This window comes from Numenius arquata, chromosome 25 (assembly GCF_964106895.1).
Source record: "Numenius arquata chromosome 25, bNumArq3.hap1.1, whole genome shotgun sequence".
Taxonomy (NCBI): Eukaryota; Metazoa; Chordata; class Aves; order Charadriiformes; family Scolopacidae; genus Numenius; species Numenius arquata.
The window spans coordinates 3,465,694-3,486,889 of record NC_133600.1 but is presented as its reverse complement, the minus strand read 5'-3'; the positions used below and the strand labels follow the sequence as shown (position 1 = coordinate 3,486,889).

Here is a 21,196-nt window from a genome sequence, read left to right as displayed (position 1 = left end):
AAGCTTCAGAGCAACAAATGCCAGGCACAAAGCACAAAATTACCAATTGCATTGGAGTGACTCTCCTTCCACACGAACAAAATAAACGCAGAGTCTGTGGCTGCACTCAGTGAACGAGCAGTGGGAAGGGGGTATTTTACTAAGAAAAGGTGTTTTGGGAAAAACATTAGAAAAATCATTTATTCATTCAGTTTGGCCAAGAAGATAATTACTATACAATTCAACGGAGATGAATGACTACAATATTCATTCCCTTGCCATTCTCCCTTATTTGTTTTGAAGAACCTGTTCACATCAGACTTATTTCCCCAAACTGGTAATCAGATTATTAATTACTGGTTGCTTTTTGTAGTGGATACCGTACTAATATAAGGAAAAGAGAAGATTATGCTTCAAAGACCTGCCGTTGTTAAAAAATACCTCAGTACAAGTCAAGAAACAAGGAGAAGAGCCATAACCAGGGGAGATCACGGATGTTCCTGTCTTGCACCAAGTGGCCTGCGAGAGCTGCCTCCTTTCCCGGGCACAGGGACACGGACGCTCCTGCTCACGGCTTTTGGAAATAAATACGAGTAATTGCCTTCAGTAGAACAAAAGAAATCAGCTCACTAACCATGAAAGATACCTTTGGATTAGGAAACCCCTTGTGCTAGAGGTGCAATGCCTCTACACACACGCGCTTTTCTTTTTTGAGGGAAAAAAAAAAACAACCATTCCAAAGGTTTCATGCTCCTCATCCATCACGCTGGATTGTTTCAAACTACAGCTCCTCCTTTGAAGCCGGGCGCCTCTGCTCTTGTCAGCATCAAAGCCACAAGTGTTAGAGCTAAGATTTGATAAAGATCAGTGACATAGTTTGTAAAGTTTCCTTTATTTCTTCTACTTGATCTCCTTTGTCACGTTGATTGGCCAGTTAGGAATGAAGGGGATAGAAACCCAGCATATGTACCACTTGGAACATTAACTAGTTAACAATCGCACAGCGCTCAGACGAGGCCGAGTGCTATTTAAGTACTGTCATTACTACAGGCTTCTGTTATTTTAAACTACACTTGTGCTGCACTTGGCATCACCCAATGTCAATTTTCTCTGCTGAGTAAAGAAAAAATCCCCGCTGATTTCTGCCAACGTGTTAACAAAATGTGAATAAAGACAAAGCTCTGCGGCACCACCGTTGGTTCCTTCTGGTCCTTCCAGCGCCATGCCAAGCCAGAATTTGCGAGTTTGTTCTCCCACAGGGCCCAAGTCAGATCAGGCTGAAAGAGTTATATGAAGCATGGAAACACATCTCCCTCCCATCTCGTCTCAGTGGCAGAGTGCACTCTTCAAAAGCCTCAGTTATTAAAACCAATCTGTGATCCTGTCAGACTTCCACAGATCTTCATTTCAAATCAGGCCTGAGCTTTGAGCAGACACTTTCAAAACGCAAGAATGAGTTGCAGCGAGAGCCTTCTTGGATCAAAGACGTGCTTCTCTCAATCCAGACTGGGACTACTGAGCTGTGATGAATTATTAGTGCTGGCGGAAACAGCAGAACACGCATTAAACACTGGCACTGGAGCAGGAGCCCACTCGAAGACACTGCTGTAAAGACGAGGATGCGGTCACAGATCAGAGAAGATGCCCAGAGAAGCTGTGGCTGCCCATCCCTGGAGGGGTTCAAGGCTAGATTGGATGGGGCTTTGAGCAACCTGGTCTGGTGGGAGGTGTCCCTGCCCAGGGCAGGGGATGGGACTCGATCTTTAAGGTCCCTTCCAACCCAAACCGTTCTATGATTCTATGATCAGCATCATCACCTCCCAAGAATCTTATGGAAAGGTACAAAGATGAACGACAGATGGGAAGGATCTCCTCTTACCTTAGTTAGGTACGAGTCACAAATGAACCCCAACCTCTAAGAGTTTATAATTTCAACAAACTAACGAAACAGGCCCAATAAAGACGGGACATAAACTGCACAGACCGAAAACTAAAATGGCAGCAAAGTGGGCACTAACACCATGTCTTTCTTCTGCGGTGGATTTAGGCAAGAAAAAGAAACAGAAAGAGAAGAGGACTTTGGAGGGGGGGAAGTCCATGCACAGCACAGAGCTGAGAGGAAGGAGGAGGGAGACGGAGGTCATCTCATCTGCTCTTACACAGCAGTGCTCCCTCCTCAGACAAGTTCCGTAGTTGATCCCATCAGTCCAAGAGTCTGGCTTGATCTTCAGTGGCCTGTTGTCTCAACGTTAGATAAGGGTAAATGAAGAAAGACATGAGTCCTACCTCCCCAGAACACGGGGCCTCCTCTGCATCGCAAAAATTATCTTTTAATAACCTGCCTGCAACAGCATAATAAAACACAACAAAAATCTAAGTCTATTAGAAAGAAAAATCTCCACTATTCCAACTGCAGGCACCTGATTGGGAAGATAATCCACATAACACAAGTCAGCACTCATAACTCTTCATATAGTTTGGTTTGAAGACCTAACCACATTAAAACCACGCCAGTCGCCCAAGATCCAATCTCTGTACAATACGCCGATCCCTTGGATTTTTAAAGCAGACTCTCAGCCAGCACTGCTCCCTCTCGAAGAGATTTACACCGTCCTTCACCCACAGCACCACCTCCAGGACGAACGGTGCCCTCAGACCGAGGGGAGCCTGGAGAAAGGCTGGTTTGAATATTAGTAGTATTAGTGTGGGTTGTATTGATTAACTAATGACTGCGGTATATGAAGCTTGAAAGGCTGTATTAATAACTCACTGCTGCACTGCTCTCATTTATCAGGGAATTACAGGGGGATGCAACCCTGCATCTCAATATATCACCGCTTTCACCGATCTCAGAGCAAATCAACATGCACAGGGACTCTCAGTGCTGAAAGCCTGTTCCAAAGCAGCTCTCACCTAACGGCTTTGGAAGAGGTAGGAGAGCAAAAAGCTCTTCTGCCTGGCCATACTTTATCTCACTTTCCTTTTATTTCTTTTAATGAATATCACTGTTCCTTCCTCTATCCCTTTTATCAACAGAAAAGGGTCTTGCTTTGCCAAATCTGCCTGAGAGCAAATGGTGTTGCAGTTAATCTATAAATCAACCATCACCATAAATTCTACTCTTTCGCCATCCAAAACCGCAGAGCTGTAAAACAGATTACATGGGACAGCAGAGGCAGGAAGGAAATTTGTGAGCTGCAAGAAGCCCATCACGGCCAAATGGCCTTCCCCTGCCCCTCCTTTCTCCCCCTCTCCACCCCAACAAACCTATAAATCTCTGCTGTCAGGAGCAGAACACACAAACAGCAAATATGGGCACATACTTAAGAGCAAGGCAACCTCACACACTTTGCGTGGAAGGCTGAGGCAGACCTTGGGGATTGAGGGAGGAAGGGCTGTAGAATCTTCTTGCAAATTCCCTAATGCCAAGAATTAGGAAAAGTAAAACTCAAGAAAAAAAAAATTTCTCCATATGGAGCAAAAGGGAAAGTCACAGTGAAACAAATTCAGAGTCCTCAGTTCCCTTAAGGGCAAAACGCTGATCTAGCTTTAAGAAACTCACAGGATCTCCAGGGTGCAAAGGTTACTAAGATCCCAATAATCAAAACTTATAATCACATCTGATCAATTTAGCAATTCAACTGCCTTATGCAATGCCCCCTGAGGGGACGTAAATAGTTAGAAGGCAATAAATGATGCAAGGGACAAGGGCCCTTCCCCCCTGCTGCCATACAATTCAGTATCAAACATTAAACCCAGCTGCTTTAAATGAGGTTACATCAAGCTCGCAAGAAACTGCAGCATACGTGAGAGTGTGTTAAGGCAGAGGGATGGTGCAGAATTCCACATGGGGGAATGGGGATACGGACCCGGCATCCCACACTGAAAATGGAGAAGGAGAGAAGCTGGAAGAGTTAAGCTCCACAACTGTATTAGGTCATTCTCCTTCTCCAAGATAGTTTTCCAGGGATTAACATTTTCTATCCTGGGTGGAGGACAGGGCAAGAGTTCTAAGACAGCTGCAATGCTCCCTAAGACAACAATGGAAATAAGATCAGCAGCGAGATCCTCTGCACTCCCGTATCTCCAGCTGCTTTACTGTATTCTTTTGGCCAAGAATGAAGAGGGCTCCTTTTCTAATCCTTTCCTGGGGGAACAATCAAGTCTTGCTTTAAATCTCCCCATCATAACGCTGTTAGAAAACGTGAGGTTTCCCTATCGATGGCGGCGTCAGTAACAGATACTACAAATGTATTCAACTGTAGATGTTACAAAAGCAAGTCCTCCTGTGGACTTGTGTTCCTCCAGAGAGACTTACCCTACCCTGGGAACCTCGACAGACACCTGGAGGAGAGAAAGCAGAAATTCTAAAATACTTTAACCAACAAAGTTCTGGGGTAACTACGGACTTTCGAGTAAGCGGTCTTAAGACTTTTACAGGAGAGAATTCCAGAAGTGCTTTTTAAAATGTAATTGTACGTGCGGCCAGTGCTTTCAACTAATCATATTATTTTAAAGTTCCTTTGGTAATTTGTCCTTAATTCCACATAAACTGCTGTTCTGGCATAAAGTGTACTTTGTGATATCAAAGTCAAACAGATTAGGCATGATCCACTTTCAGCAAGGGAATGTTTTGGAGAGGAGACCATGTAACTTAAAAGCTAAAGCTGGCTCCCTGTTTTAATTAAAGGGGATTAAACATCCATCATGATAAGGAAACAGGGACATTTTATAAAATCAATTACCATCCTCAGTGTCACTCTGGTTTAACACCTGCAGTTTTGGAGAGAGAATACAGTGTAACATCCCATTAGTACTTACAGGAGGTATATTAAATATTGTTGCTCTTGCAGCAAGATCAGCCACAAAATATCTGAGAAAAATAACCTTATTACCCACGTCAGGTGTTACAGTGTTGACAAAACAAGTCGGAGACATCACACCTCCAAAGTATACCCAGCAAATTCACATTCTTGAGATTCAAAGTTTCTTTCAGCACTTCCCCGGGAGGCCCTCCAGGTAAGTATTGCACATTTTTACAGGGATGAAACGAAGTGATGGCGGAGCATCTCTGCATTTAAAAAAAATATGCTTTTTTGAAATTGCAAGGGCTGAGACGCACACGTTCCTCAATAAAATGCCATAATCACCATGAAGTACGAGGCCCGGCATTCAGTTTTGTTGCTTCTGTCATTATAAAAGTCAGTCTTCTGTTAGCATCATTTGACAATATGCTCTATTTTAGGTCTCAGCGAATGAATGTATCAGGTAATTATACATAATGTGTATAATTGATACAGTAAAAACTCCTACCACAAGGTTTAATATAGGGCTGCAAAATGAAATACATTCAAACTTTTGAAAAAACCGAGGAGAGACTATGAAAAGGTTGTAATTAAACTACTAATGGGAGAGGGCCATTTTATTGTAGTTTGAGAAACAAGCAAGTGCTGAGCCCGGCAGCTCCCGGCCCGAGCTGCTCCACGGGGGTAACGCAGCAGCTCCGGCTCCCGGTGCTGCCGGTGGGAAGCGCCCGCAGCTCCCACGCCGCCTCCTCTGCCCGAAAAGACTCATTTCCCAGTTAAAAACAACAACGGTGCGTCTACAGCATAGACCAGATGCATCCGCCCGAGAAACGGCGCGGCAGAAACGATGATCATTTTCGATGGGAGGCATGTGTGACCCCAAAGGGACAGCACAGGGATCTCTGCAGCAGCAACCGTTATGGCTGAAGACACAAACGGTCCTCATTCTTCTTGGTGCCACAAGATAGAATTTAAGAAATAAATGGGTTGCAATCTACAGGCATAGATAAATCACTTAATGAGACTGGAAGCAGGAAAAAAAGCTGTCTTCCATTACCCCCTTTCCTCTCCCTCATCACTGGGTGACCCTTTACTGCTCAAGAACTTCACTTAGCGCTGAACAATTTCTTAACCTGCCTCCTCAGTGACACAGCTCCGTGTAGAGACACCTCATGTCGCTGCAGCCTGTTCTACTCTGCTGATGGAACAGAAACAGGATGAGAAAGTGTTGGCAGCAGCACTTCTCTGCAGTGACAGAGACACACATTAATCAAGGAGTTGTATGACCCAGCAGATGCTCATTAGGTTGTACAAAGAAGCCATCTTCAGTTGTTGAGCCACAGACATTTATTTTAACTGTAATCCCAAGTCCCCAAAGCACCTGTTTTGTAAGAGGTAGAACCCCAAAATTCCAAAGACAGAAACGAAAGACACATAAGGAACAGTACTTCAGTAACTGTCCTCCCTGACCCATGAGAGACAGCTTATCTGTCTTAGCTTTTCTCAGCTTATCTTTGTCCACTGAGGTGGCTTCTCATGGTCTGAACATTTCATCCAGACCTCCCTGAGAAGGTACTTCACCTCTTCCACAGCAAATAAACACAGAGGTTTCTTGCAGAACCCACTCAAATGAGGTCTGAGAGGCAAATCGGCCCGATTCCTTTCTCACCTTGCCTTTGGAAGGAAACGGAGATGGTGGCTTCTCACCGCTCCTACATGCTAAGCAAAAAGCAGGGCTTTGGCTGCACAACCTGGATTAAAGTAGCCTGAGATAATTTATGGGAGACATGAAGAAAGAGTTACGGTTTTTAAACAGAAAATTTTGAAACGGAATACTACCAATATACAAGGTCCCTGGTTTCACTATATAAATATCTCTGACAGCCAAACGATAAGTCTGCCTCTTATTTTAGAGCTCTACCCCAAACTGGTAGACTTCGTAACTCTCCACACTCCTGCTATTCCCCGAGGTGCTTCTAAGATGATCACTGTCAGAGTCAAAGAGTCTATAAAAAGGATGAGGGAAGCTGGGAAATTTCCACAGAGGTGATGCCAGAAAAACAGAACCAAGATTTTAGCCATCTTTGAGTAAAGCCAGGCTGCACCATCGGAATTTCATCACCGAAGTCCAAGAGCTCCCCCAGCTGAGCTCTGGGATGACTGCAATCACAACCAGAAAACAGGTGATTTCCTGGGTACCTGGAAAGTTCCACGTCTGCTCCAAGGGATATTGAGATTTACTTCTCAGAAGCCAATGCTTGTTCACAGAAGAGCTTGAGAACTCATTAACAGAAGCTCTCACAGTGAGGAACAAAGAAGAAATGACTTGGGCATGTGGCATACTCCTGCCTGATGCTTAAGGGAACAGCAGGGAGCCTGGCCAAACCAGCAGTGGCATCCTGTCACAATACATCTAGGTTTGTGTTACACACTGTCATCTGTACAAGAAAACTCAGCTGAATGGGAAACGTTTTGCCCAAAACATGGTCTGTCCTCAAAATCCTCATTTTCCCCAATCGTGTAAGGTTTATAGAACTAGTTACTATAAAAAAGAACTATACAAACACTGAATGGCTGGATAAAAATCCCCCCCTCCTTTTTAAGTGGGGTAAAAGTAACTTAAAAAAAAAAACCACCATAAAAAACCCAAACCAAAACCTAAACAGATGCAGAGCATGTTCCTGTTTTAATTTTTAACCAGCAACACCTGAACTCCTTTCCAAGAAAATTTTATGATTTCTCTTCTCTATTCCAATAATAAGCAGTGAACTCTTCAACAACTAAGCCCCTCTTAGGGGAATATTAGGTGTTCCCCAGCATCCCCCCAAAATCCTCAGAAGATCTGACAGAAATAAAAACAAGAACTTCTAAGATCTGATATTTGCCAGATCCAACTACAATTTCCACTTCTTTCTGATTCTTAACCTTCACAAAGGTGTTTTGGGTTTTACTGTTTGGAGGTTTGTTTTGTTTGTTTCTCTTCTATGCAATCTGTATTTCCCACAGAAACAACAGCAAACAGAAGGACATAAGGAAAAAAACTGTTTAGTAAAAGATGAGGCAACAGCTTCATACAATGAGTTTATATCCTAAGGACGATAAACAGCATGTGGATATCCACATATTGTATCTACAATATTAATTCCCCCATAAAAAAAAAAATATCCCCAAACCACCAAAAAAAACCAAAAAGCACCAAACCCAAACCCCAACGTGAAGCTCCTAGGATGAAAGCAAGAAGAAAAACAGTTTAGGTCAGGCCACAAGTACCCCGTGTACACTTCATTTAGCATCTGTTCTCGAACTTTTGCTCACAACGTGAAAGTTTGCGGAACAGCCATGACTTCCCTGCTGTAACCAGCTTCTCTTTTCAAGGTAATCTGTTCTTCTTTCTACTTTTTGAAAGTGATAACCCTCTATACTGGGCCGGGAACAAAAAGCAAGCAGAAGAGAGATGAGGCAGAACCAATTAACGGTTCATTAACGATGAAAGGAGCGGTCAGACACAGACATGATCTAACGCAAACCTCAGGTCTGTTGCTCGTACAATCCTCAGAGCAGCCACCTCTCCTGTGCTGAACCCACCGCGCTAAGGAGAGACCGGCTTTGCTGGTGGTGACAGCACCTTATGGGCAGAGGAAAGGATGCACTTTCCTGTGCTGGTGGCACCATCTACTGGAGATGGGGACAGAATAAAAACGGGTTTGATTAACTGCTTCTGAAGATGAAGGAAAACACTGACAGTATCTCAATTGAGAACGTGTCACATTTCATTCCTAATCCACAGATCTGTTTCTCGACATCAAGCTTGTTTAACAGAGGCATCATAGGAGATTCTGCAAAATCCTTGTGTGCCTGCCTGAAAGAGGGAGACTAAGAACCAGGTATGTTGGGGAAACAAATTTTCTGACACATTGGAAAGATTTTAAAAATTCCCAGTAAGACTGTAGCTGAATGTTACAGATTCAGCCCCTCCTTTCACTCCTTTTCGAGACCGTACCAGAACTCTACATCCGTTCATTACAGTCCCTCTGCTCTTGGTAGCTTTTCTTTGCCCGCAGGCACTACCAGCCCGGAGATACTCGGTGTCACCAGGGACTCATATTGCAGAGAGATGGGAGGATCTTGTCTGCCACTGCCAGGGCACAATGACAGCAGCTTCACAGTGACATTTAAGCTCTATTTTGCACGCAAATGTCAATATTTATTAGTCACATCAAGATCTTCAATAAAGCTCTTCTGGGTTGCTAAGTCTCTCTGGTTATACTTTTAAATTGGAGGCTTGAGAAAAAAGAAGACTGGTTCTCAGTAACTTATTTCAGATTTCTTAGCTTCTTAATTACACCCTTATCTATTGATTATTTTTGTGGAAAGTTATTTCCAGTCAGTCTACGCATCAACAGTGCTGAAAAACGCTTATTGTTATTCTAAGAATCAACCATGAAAAAGTAATCCTTTGACCTACCTTTTCCCTGGAGCTGTAAGAATATTTACATATTTAGATAATGGAAATTTTAAAGTAATAGATGTTTCCTGCCTACAGCTCGATGCAAGAATAACAGTCTTTCACTATTAAAGTGCACCTGAAGCATCCATACATTCCCATCCCCATTTGCTCTCCCAGATTAGTGGGAGGGCTCTCCTGTGCGTGTTTTCAAAAAGCCCCAAGTGTTGAAATCTGGTTTTGATTGTAATATCAACAAGTCTGCCTAATTCTGCTGCTGTTCTAGAAAGTCAAGAATTAGGCCTCTGAGCAAGACAGCATGAAAGAAAGTAAAATTGCTTTCGAATGTAGAGTAGGAAAAAAATGGGAAGTAAGCAATTAGGTAAACCTGATGGAATTAGGCAGACCTAAAGAAAAGGATATTGCAGTGGTTTCAAAGTAGAGGACAAAGGTATGTACCCACCATCTATGAGCACTGTGTCACTTACCAGGATTTTGGCTCCCCAAAATGCAGGTAGTTGATACTGTAGAGATCCATGTCCTCTGTGTGCCAAGCAAACGTTGTCTTCCACATCCCAAAGTAGAGGTAGGGAGTGTTCACGCCTTCTATGATAATGCCACACTCGTGTTCCACCATGTCCAAGAGGGTGTTCAGGTTGCCAATGTTCCATTCTTCCACGTCCTGTAATTCAAAAAGAAATGTTTTGTACCAGAACATATCAGGACTTGGTATAGCAGAATAATAGCCCGCGGCTTCCTTTCAAAGCCTCAAAATGTGAATGCCCTACTGTCATCTGCATTAATTTAATTCCACCTGCTTCCAGAAAGCTTACTTTTAACGTTCATCAATAACCATGAAAAAGATGTATTACTCCTGCTTTGTGGCAACGGGATTGATTACTGGCTTCTCACTAAATGCGCTCGCTGAAGAGGCACTTGTACTATGTGATACTCTGCCATTAAGTAACTGTTCTACTAATAAACATAAGGTAAACTGAGGGTAAAATACACTTCTCTCAATGACATATTCCATCCAGACGTTCTTCACCTGATGAACACGTATCAGCTGATGAGAAACACTAGATTTCAGTGGGGCCCAAGCGGCAGAAGACGCTACATCAGCTCAGTGCTTCAGGTAAAGAACAGGACAGACAGTTTTGTTACTATCAATATTTAAACAGAAAGAGCAATAAAAAGAAGCTCTAAATCCAATAGTTGGTTTTCTCCAGCGTGAAATAGAAAGAGTCACATAAACTGGTGCAAATCTTTAACCTTGAGATTGCCTGAAGAGTAACACAGTCTCCAAAAGGAGACGAACCGCCTCCTTCCCACCCCTTTTCCCCAGGGCACTCCACAGCCACGCGAGCAATCCCCATGTCTGCTCCTCCCTGCAGTAACTGCAGGACAGCGAAACTCAAGCTGCTTCATCTTGAAACTTTCTGAATCAACCTGGAAAAAAAACAAAACCAAACCACGGGGGCAGGGAAGAAGCAGCTGAGAAGCGAGAGGAAGAGGAATGCAGACAGAGAATGTTCTTCACGACTCTGGCACCCCAGTGCTCGCAGCAATGTCCGTAATGGGACAATAGGAAATGTTCTTGAAGTCTGACTGGTAATTCAATTATTTCATTTCTGCTTATAGGAACTTGAGGAAACTGCAGGAAATGCACTGTATATTCAGTACATCACAGAAGCTATGTCTCCTAAAGCTTGCGTTTGTGCCTGGGTACGTCACCTTCTCTGATCACACCACTGACAAGAATACGATACTCCCATCAAAGCACCAAATACTATGGATAACTTTGATGTCCCTGGCTGCGACGGCCTCAGATATCTCTGTTAACTCCAATTAATTAAACAATACTGATAATAAAAAAAAGCACTTTTACATTAACACACAGTTTATACCGCAGACAGTCAGACAACACTCGAAAAAAAGACCACTTTCAACTCAAAAGAAAACCTCTGAGGAAGGGCAGTGCTTTAGATTAGCTGCCTGAGCAGAGGAAGAAGATAAGGAGCCTTTTTCATTTACAGCAGAAGAAACCACAACAGAATTACTTAAAGCACAGGATGCAATTTCAGCAAGGGAAAGAGCTTATACAATTTGAAACGTAAAATGATTTAGCACGCAGGTGCATTGTACCCTAATAAAGTTGCCTACAAAGAAAAAATCCAAAGGCAAATATTTTAGTTGAGCTAAGAATCCAAAAAAGTGTATTTGACGAAGCACCCAGTTCCTTGAAATGCTGCTTGTTTTCTGGCTCTTTAAAGTGCTTCAGCAGAAATCTTTTTAAAAAAAAAAAAAAGAAAAGAGAAAAAAAAATCAAACCCTAATATGATAGAGATCCGGATCAGCAGCTTACTTTTAATTTACCTGCATAACATCACATACACCTGGGCACACCATTATGAGACCGGTCCAGTTTTCTTTAACAACCTTTTCTGCAAGCTATATACAATGTTTGGCCACACGCTTTGTAAGAACTCATTTAAATCACCTTTATTTTTTTCATTTCTCTACTAAAACTAAGCTTTTCACAGCTTCCAGTGACTCTATTCTCCTGAATCTCCAGGGAAGGTGGGAAGTTTAGTCACACTTTTGTAATAAGGGAAAAATAAAGACATTATTTGCCTTTTTTTTTTTAAGGTTGCTAAATCAAATAAATCCTTAATTACTGTTCCCTAATGAGAAAAGAGGAATAAGGAAGTCAGTATCCATATTTAGAACAAATAAGAGAGGAGCATTTCACTTACTGCATCATACAGTGAGCCACTGATATCAGCCCCGTAAATTGGCGAGACAAACGTGAGATTCTTCCAGTACTTGCGCTCCAAGTCTTCAAAATCTTGATGGCGCGGAGTACAATACCTGACAAGAACATGGAGAAGATAAGGCTGTAAAAAGTCCTAAGGAAAACTCACCACAGACTGATAAGCGACTGAAAAGGTGCGTTTCAAAGCAGGCACACTCAGGAGGTTACTGAAGGTGCGTTTCATTTTTAATTCTACTCAGATTTGTATAATTTATCACCTTTTAAATCTTTCTACAAAACCTCTCGGTGCATACTGACACATGGGATGTGCGCTTCTATGAGGCGCCAGGTCCCCATCCCGAGGATGCACAAGACGGAGTTATTGAACAGGGAACTGAGGGCAGGTAAAGCACTTGTGGATATGCTGAATCAGCAATATTTCAAAGTTGGTTGCGTTGAGGTCAGTATTGCTTGTAGCAGTTGGCTTGTCCCAGCCACCTGAAGTGCTTTGCAAAGTTCCCAGTCACTTCAGAAGATGCTCATGTTATTAATATTGGCTCAGGCACTCCAAGATACTTGTATTTCTGCCTCAACAATGGAACACATTTTCCAGAACAACCATTAATACACAGAGAGCTCTTCTCCGAGTCCCAACCCATTCTTTTCAGACAGATTCTTAGCCAAATACTGACTTCAAAGAATCTTCCTATACCAACTCCCAGAAAAAAAAAAAAAAAAAAATCTAAAACACACCAAAAGCCATCAAGTTACAAACTTGTTTGAGATTCTGGATGCAAGCTTTCAAGAAAAAGCAGTTTCCTCCAAAATGCTTCCTATTTAACAAGACTGCATTTTCTTTTCAGCTTGTTTCTAGAAAGGCTTTCCACACGCCTCGCCCATTCACAGTGTAAGCACATCACTTAACACCAACATACTTCTCGCTGTTAGCCAGGCGCCGGTATTCTCCCACAGTCATGGGTTTCTTCTGTATATTATACTGAGTGAATAACCCCGACTGCCCAGTAACCACTTGCTGGATGGGAGCTGGGATAACCATGTCATCTATGTCATCGTAGGTTTTTCGGGGCTTCCACTCCTTAGGAGGAATCACCTGGAATTGGAAAAAAGAAAACCAAACTTCACGTTCCCAAGAGGCAAACACAACTTCTACCGAAGAAACAAAACCCGTTGAAGCGGGAGGTATCTCACCCCGCTGCTGAGGTTATCGGAGAACAGCAGCAGCTCAAATAACCAGCGCACGGGACATGACACCCGTTATGCATCTGCAGGGGGACAGGACAAGGGACCGCCGCTAGCAGTCCCTTCAGTGCGGTGTCAGAGAAGGCGGCCAGTGACGATAAACAGAGATACAGTTATGCCAAGGAATGACACCGCCTGCCAGAAGGACTGCACATGCTCTCCCTCCAGAAGGGTGTTCCTCTCACCTACCGTTCCACAAAGCTGCATGAAGACTCCGGCAGCTTTATCGGTATGTTGCATCCCTCCATACCATTTTACAGTAGTCTAAACTACTACTCCATCTAGAAGATCACTTACATTTGGGTTTTCTTGAGGGGTTGGGGGTTTTTTTGTTTGTTTGGGGTTTTTTTTAACTACAAAGGCGCAAAATCCTCTTGCATTATTGCTGTTGATATTTCTTTATTTGTAGGTGACACATCGGGAACCAACTCCTTAAATGAAAAGGGGGGAGGGGTAGAAAAGAACAAAAGAAACCAGTGGGGAACGCATCCAGAGCTCTTTCCTCACTCTTGGAGGCTGTGCAAAACAACTGCTGCAAAGCAGTGCTGAATCTAGAAGAAAAAGCTGTAATTTTAAACAGAAGAGCCGCCAACAATTCTAGGCTCAAGATCAGAGAACAATCAGCGGGCATGTGGAATGAAAAAATAAAGTATCTGCTATCTAATTTGGTGTAAGGACCAACCAAAAAAAGTTACGGGAACTGGAGCGCAAGTTACTGATTTTCGTGGGCATGGCTCCTCCAGGATATGGTGAGCTCTACTTCCATTACAAGGCTCTGAACTGCAGTTGCAACAGAGACACAAAAAATAACTTGAAACGCTCAGATTCAGTCCTACGAGTAGAGTAATTTCTTTACAACATCTGGAATTCACCAACAACCTTTATTAAAATAATCTACCCTAACGGACTCATGGAATGTAATTGCCAGTACACTTGAGTGGACAAGAAAACATTTCAGAGAGAGCTTTATCAATACCCAGGCTCTATTTAGAACTGTAATAAAAACAGTAATTGACGTATGTTTTGGAAGAAATAAGAATTATTTCACGCCTAACAGCTTTATCTCTCTGCTGTACTTTATTAAGTTCTGCTAAATACCATACGTAACAACTACCTTGTCAGAACAACTCTCTCCCTCAGCCTATGGTGCAACATGACACAGTCACAGAAATACTTTTTAATCACTTAGTCCTGCATTTTCAAAACAGTTGTATGTCAAGTACTGGAATTTAGAAGCTTCACATGAAGGGTTCTCACAATGTTTTGGCAGTTTCAGTGTAAAGATGCAGATGGGAAGGAAGCGGAAAGATGTTTTAGAGCTGGCTAGAGAACTGGTTCTTAAAGGTCAAAAAGGCTTTTGGGTATTTTGGGAATCACACACACACAGAGGACACATGTGTCTAGATTCAAGCCAGCATAAGGTGGTAGCCCAGAATATAAAGATCTAGATTCAAGCCAGCATAAGGTTGTAGCCCAGAATATAAAAAAGGCAAGAGTAAAAAGTCTGTCCCCATTCGTATACATATTATTTAGCCCCTCTCCCCAGTCAAAACCTATTTAGACTCCAAAAGCTTGATCCTTTACCCTGCACTCTGGGGGAGCTGAAAACCTCGCACCGCCAGCCCTTGAGGACCACGGCTACCACTCTCTGTATCCTCACCAACAGAATCAGGACACAGAAATACCCTTAACCCATTTCTGCAAGGGCCGGGAACATCCTTGTTTCCCAGTTATGGATCAGGACGAGACAGCCTGAAATAAAGCCTTCTTTCACTCTCACCCAAAGCCTGTAACTCCTCTGCCTTTCCTCTCTCGTTCAACCAAAACAGAGATTGCAAGTGCAATTTTCAAACGCACGCTCTGGACTACATGAAAGGAAAGTACTTCTGAGCGATGTAACTTCACGGAGGCCTTTATGCAGAGCAGAGCCTGGGGCAGGCAGCCTGCGGGACGCCTTCAGCTGCCTGAGCCGGGGCTACTCACCTTGGCCAGCCCTGCTCGGTGAGCTCCTTGTGATTCCATATAAGCGATGTACTTCCCAAAGTCCCGAAACTCCTCAAGGGTGGGACGAAAGGTCATGATCTTACAGCCAGGGTTCTGCTCCGACCCCATATTTATAGTACGGCGGCAGCGCCTGAAGAGGGGAAACGAAAAGGGAGAAAAAAAAGAAGAGAGGCAGAAAAAAAAAAAATATTGGTTAAAAACCTTTGGTTTCTTTCTACTTGCTTTAATGAATTTCACAGAAAGGCATGGATATATTCTTCATTTCTCTCCCCTGTTCCCCCAAGAAGTATTTTTAAGTACCATCCTCTAACACAAATATGAAGAGCTTCTGACCAAAAATCCACTTAGTCTATTTGTCAGCAGGGTCAAGTATCAGGGAATTCCCGATACCGGTATCATCTGAGAGATCAGACAGAGCCTAAATATAGAGCTCAGAGTGAACACTGTCCCCTCCATTCATCAAATGAAGCTGGAGCTCAGCAGAACAGCAGTCACCAGTATCTAGGCTCAAAACCAACAGCTTTGGCCAACGTTTGGGTTTTTTTCATGTGCTAGACTACGTTAAAAATTAAAAACTTATGTTTTTTTAAATCTAACTTCATTACACTTTGTATTCGCAATGTACATAGACAAAATGAAGGGTCAGACAATTCCTAAAAGAAATGTAGATGCACCATTTCAAAACATCTTTCAATGTGAAAAGCAAAATTCTCAATTTACTTCAAAATTTGCAAGGAAAGAAAAATTCAAAACAATTCAGTATGAAACTACAATTTTTAAAATGGACCTTTGTAGGGTTACGCTGGAAACTTTTAAGGCAAATAAAATGTTTTAATGATATTTCAGCTGCAAACATAACTACAAAAACATTCTCCATGTCAGAAAAGCAGCCACAGCACATACAATACGCTCAAGCTATCAGGAGATGGCAGTACGGGGCTTTTAAGGAATAAAAGGTGCAGCAACACTTTGTCAAATGTGACTTCTAAATCACAAGCAGAATATGTTCTGATTTAAATGGATTTCAAACTAGGCAAAAAGTGTTCCAGGTACTACTAAAAGTACCCTCCGTGTTAGGAAAAACAAAACTAACCTGAGAAATACTGTTATATCAGTGTTTCAATCAGTGAGCAGGGCACAAAACTCACACTTCTCCAAAGAGGCAGCAGATACTTTAGTCTGTTCCTACAATTAAAACCAGCATTACGCACTAATTTGGACAGACTCAACACCCAGCTCACTCAAGGCACCAAGGTTCCCTTTACAATTTCAATTGGGTAAAACAGTTGGGTTTTTTTTCATTTCACAATCAAATAAACAGTTTGGACTTGAAGTTTTAGAAAACAGAAATTTTTAGAAACGTTCAGAGAAACTTTTATGTAAAATTTATTTCAACACAGTGGTCTGCAAGCCTAAGCCCTTCCCCAAGGCAGTCTGTAAAGGAATTTCATGCATAAAATCGCAGCCTCTCGTGTGCTCGTCCTGTCCTCCAGCATCTGCCCCGTGCCTCCTCAAAGGTTCCTGTGCCCTTAACTAAAGGTGACATCCAAAGAACTCGTCCCAATCCAGAAATGCAATAACACTCCATAAGAAAATCAAACTATAAACCCCAATATCGCACAATATCCCAGAGCAAAAAATCACTCCTTTCACTCCGACAGATAGTTCTAACAACTGCATTTCCAGCAGAAACTGTTGCAATCTTAAAACAAAAAGGCCCTTTACCTTTAACCAACCCCTCAGCCTTGCTGGAAGAGATTTCCAACCTCGCCATGCAGCAAAATAAATTTGCTACGTTTCAGGGTCAGCACTTTAAGATAAGAAACATACTCGAACTATACCCACAAGAACAATTTACTACACAAATGTTTTGCAGAAATACAAAAAAAAAAAAGGAAACAGTTTCTCCCGTCCCCAAACCGAACCACAGGAGCTGATAAGCTCAGGGCATCCATCTGCCGGAGGTGTCTCCAAAATTGCTGAAGAAAACATCGTTCACCAGGAAAACAGGGCTGATCCTGGTGAAGAAAAGTGCCTGTTGAGAAGTGGGACGGGGACAGAAACCATCCCCAAACTTTTATCCCAACGCAATCCTATCGAGAATACTTTGGCTATTTTTAACTCGGGTCGAGAAATGCCAGGGAGGTTCAGCGGCGCGGGGAGCCCCGAGTCGGGCTCTGAGCGGCACCGGCCCATCGGGGCATCTGGCTCGGGGAAAGGAACTTGAATTCCATCCTGAGGAGGATCCCTGCCAGCACCATCTGCTCCAGGGATGCCTTCCCAGTATCCGCAGCTTTACCCACAACCAGGCAAAAAAAAAAATAAAATAGTCAAAGCCAGGTTTTATCCCATCTTTTCCTCAAGATCACTTCCAGCAATCCCAATTTTTATTCTGTGAACTGAGAGTGAATAGTCAAAATACATGTTCCAACATGTATTTTGGGATCAAAAACTACTTCATGCAAAGCTTAATTAATTAATTAAAGGGTCTACCTGCCTCAAACTGGGCACTCTGGAACTCTGCAGTGCAGATACAGCAAAGTACAGCAGATTTTTCCATGTTAAATCCCACCTCTTTATTCTAGGAACATCTTAATACCTACCCTAGATAATGTTTGCTGCAATGTATGTTCATCCAACTAAACTAATTAAGCTATTACAAAAAAATAGCCACGGAGCACACGGGAAGGGAGAATCGGTGTCCAAAGCCCCTGCCTGTACGTGCTGCCTCCCAGGGAGCTGAGAGAGACAGCAAAAGCTTTGGGAGAAAAGGATTTCTTTCTTAACCACTTTGCACACAGCAGCACTAATGTATTTTGGATAAATAGCGGCAGTATTTACTGTAAACTCCTTCCCAGCTCCAGGTATCACGGAGAACAGCGGACAAGTGACAGGAGCCTGGCTCCCCTTGTGGGAGACACCTCGATGAAAGCTCAATGACGAGCTCAGCAGCATCACTGGGGGTTTCACGGCAGAATCCCACTATTCTGAGAACACTGAAAGCATTTCGCTTCCACGCAGGCTCCACCGTGCAGCCGGGCGGGTGGTGACAACGTGAACAAACTCTTCTCTCTTCACTATTAACACTGAAAAGGATGATTTTGCAGAAAGAGCCTAAGCCCCCTATTAGTTCTTGAAAAGAAGTATTAGGGTATTTTTCTCTGCTGGGTGCATTCTGTTTCTTTGTAAGAGAGAGTAAAGACCTGAAATATTATGAAATACCTTCTAATTTGCAACCGTGCTAAGGAAATACTAAAACTTGTCTCCAGAGGGGTGATCTCGGTGGACACAAAAAATGGGGTTTTTTATTTCAACGACTTTTACATGAGACTTTTCCCTCTAAAATTGATGTGAACTAAAGATACTTTTGTGACTGAAATCCCACACCTGTTGATTGAAACCTTTGTACGGCAGAGAAAAAGCCCAAGAAACCCAGCCGAGATCAACCGCTCGCGCTGGCGAAAGGACTTCCAGGATGGGGAATCTTTTCTCCAGGGAAAGGCTTGGGACTTTCAAGCAGTTCCCCGCTGCTCCGCCGTTACTGATCTCGGAGGAGAGGATAATTCCAACTTGTTCTCCTCCGCTTTTGAGTCAGGGGGTGACTTTGACTGAAGGAAGCAACTATTAGTGGAAACGAACCTGCCTTTAGGCACCAGCGCTGGAGATAAACCCAGCACGTACACTCAGGGCACAGGTCTGCAAACCAGTCCTGCCGGTCTGCTATAAACCCTGTTATCAATCCGGATTTGAACAGTAAAAACAGGGCAGAATTTATGACAGAAGACTCACTTTGTTTATACAGTAACACTAGAAGACCATCTTTAATCTTGCTAAATAAAAAATAAAATAAAATAAAATAAAATACTCTCTGGGATTATCAGTTTCTTCGACAAACCAGAAGGCGTTTACCTTCAGAGCCCTTTAAAGAAGGTACAAGGTCTAAAGTGCTCGTCCCCAAGTGCTATACGTCCTGCTGCCACGTACATCACACTGCACACAACTGGCAAAACCACTTTGAACCAACTTGCTGTCTCTCCAAAGGTGCAGTTCTCCACCATCAGCCCCAGAAAAACTCTTACTAACTTTTTCCCTCGAGGCCAGATAACCAAAATTCAAGAAGAGGAAGGAAAAGGCGCTTCGGAACATATGCCTGGAGCAAAAAAGGAGAAAGTAGGCGTTCAAAATCTGGTAGACAAAACCATTGCATGGAAGCCACAGGAAGCAAAAAATAACTTTGTGAGAAGAAGATACATGGGATCCACAGTGACTCCGCAAGATTTCACTTGGCTTGTGTTGGAAGGGGCTGAAAAGACACAGGGAAACCTCCTCCCAAGCGCACCCCACGACCTGCTGCCGACTGCGAGCAGAAGATGCACAGTTCGCCTGCACTCACGGGTGGTGGGCGCACACGCTGGCACCGGTACCGCACCCTGCCGAAGGAAAGAGAACCACAGCTATCAAAATCTCACAGAATAAACAAAGTGCTGGCCACAGTTTGAAGCAGGAGGAAATTTCACAGCGGTACCAACTTGGAGAGCTACCGCGCTCCCATCCGCGGCCATTTGTTCTTCTCCTCTGCCAAATACGATGATTTGTGGTGCCACGGTGCAAAATGATCGGGGAGCCGGCTCTGGTTACACGGCTGGGCTTTAACACAAGCGTGTAGCTGCCGTGGTGGGACTTCCACAGCAATAGTACCTAGCTGCCACCTCAAACCACAGCCTCAGCACGCGATAAAGTGAGGTTCAAGTTGTGCAGTTCTGGGCTCCCCAGTTCAAGAAAGACAGAGAACTGCTGGAGAGGGTACAGCAGAGGGCTACAAAGATGGTGAGGGGACTAGAACATCTCTCTGATGAGGAAAGGCTGAGGGACTTGGGTCTTTTTAGTCTGGAGAAGACTGAGGGGGGAATCTGATCAACACCTACAAATACTTAAAGGGTGGGTGTCAGGAGGATGGGGCTGGTCTTTTCTCAGTGGTGCCCAGGGACAGGACAAGAGGGAACGGCCACAAACTTGAAGATGGGAAGTTCCATCTAAACATGAGGAGGAACTTCTTCACTTTGAGGGTGGCAGAGCCCTGGAACAGGCTGCCCAGAGAGGTGGTGGAGTCTCCTTCTCTAGAGACATTGAAAACCTGCCTGGACACGTTCGTGTGGGACCTGCTCTGGGTGGACCTGCTCTGGCAGGGGGTTGGAGGAGACGATCTCCAGAGGTCCCTTCCAACCCCATATCATCCTGTGATTCTGTGATTCAAAAAGCTGAAACAGTTACAAGAAAAGTCTTAGCGGATTAAACTTTTCTACAAGTCACATTTATAATGAATTCTCCTCCTACAACGTATTCTCTTTTCCCCGAACAGGAGAGCTTGTTGTCTCCCACCTAAATTGGAGTTTGCACACATCTAAAAACAGATCGAGGGCTACCCGGGCTCTTCAATCGAATTGCCCTTTTATTACAGAACACTGAACCTACTAACTCTTAATCGAATCAATGTGGACAACAAACATCACTGTGCTTGTAACACCAGTAAAACCGCTGTTAGCAGTTAAGAAAATTAAGTTCCACAGCTCATTACACTAGTTAAGGACTGTGAATTATACACCCTTGCAGGAGACCGTCTAAGGACAACGCACGCCAAAGCAAGGCAGGAAAGTGTAATAAGTCCCAGATACCGAGGAGGAAAAAAAAGAGGAGATATAATGAGAAGATCTAAATGAGGCACATCTAAATAGCTTAGATAATTGAAGACGTAAAGAAGATGTATCCAGCGCAAAGAACAAAAATCATTAATATATAACAAATTATTCATTCCAATGCTGAAAACAGCAGCTCGCTCTTTGGGGAAGGAATTCTGAGCGCATTCTACTGCTGAGTGGAGGAAGCTGCTATCAGGCAAATAATTTACTGTTTTAATACTTTAGAAAGATAAAGAGAGATGTCGTATCTTAA

General features: G+C 43.3%; 1 protein-coding gene across 3 annotated transcripts in view; it reads right to left on the bottom strand.

Annotated features, from left to right (window-relative positions):
• Window positions 1–15,355, bottom strand: part of KDM4B (lysine demethylase 4B) — an 81,294-nt gene extending 65,939 nt beyond the window's left edge. For all 3 annotated transcript variants that reach the window (XM_074163962.1, XM_074163963.1, XM_074163964.1), the window contains exons 1-4: window positions 15,227–15,355; window positions 12,919–13,094; window positions 11,985–12,099; window positions 9,717–9,910 (exon numbers count right to left, since the gene is read on the bottom strand). In XM_074163962.1, coding sequence (XP_074020063.1) covers window positions 9,717–9,910; window positions 11,985–12,099; window positions 12,919–13,094; window positions 15,227–15,355 — 614 coding nt within the window. The remainder of the gene's footprint in view (window positions 1–9,716; window positions 9,911–11,984; window positions 12,100–12,918; window positions 13,095–15,226) is intronic.
• Window positions 15,356–21,196: the final 5,841 nt, after the last annotated feature.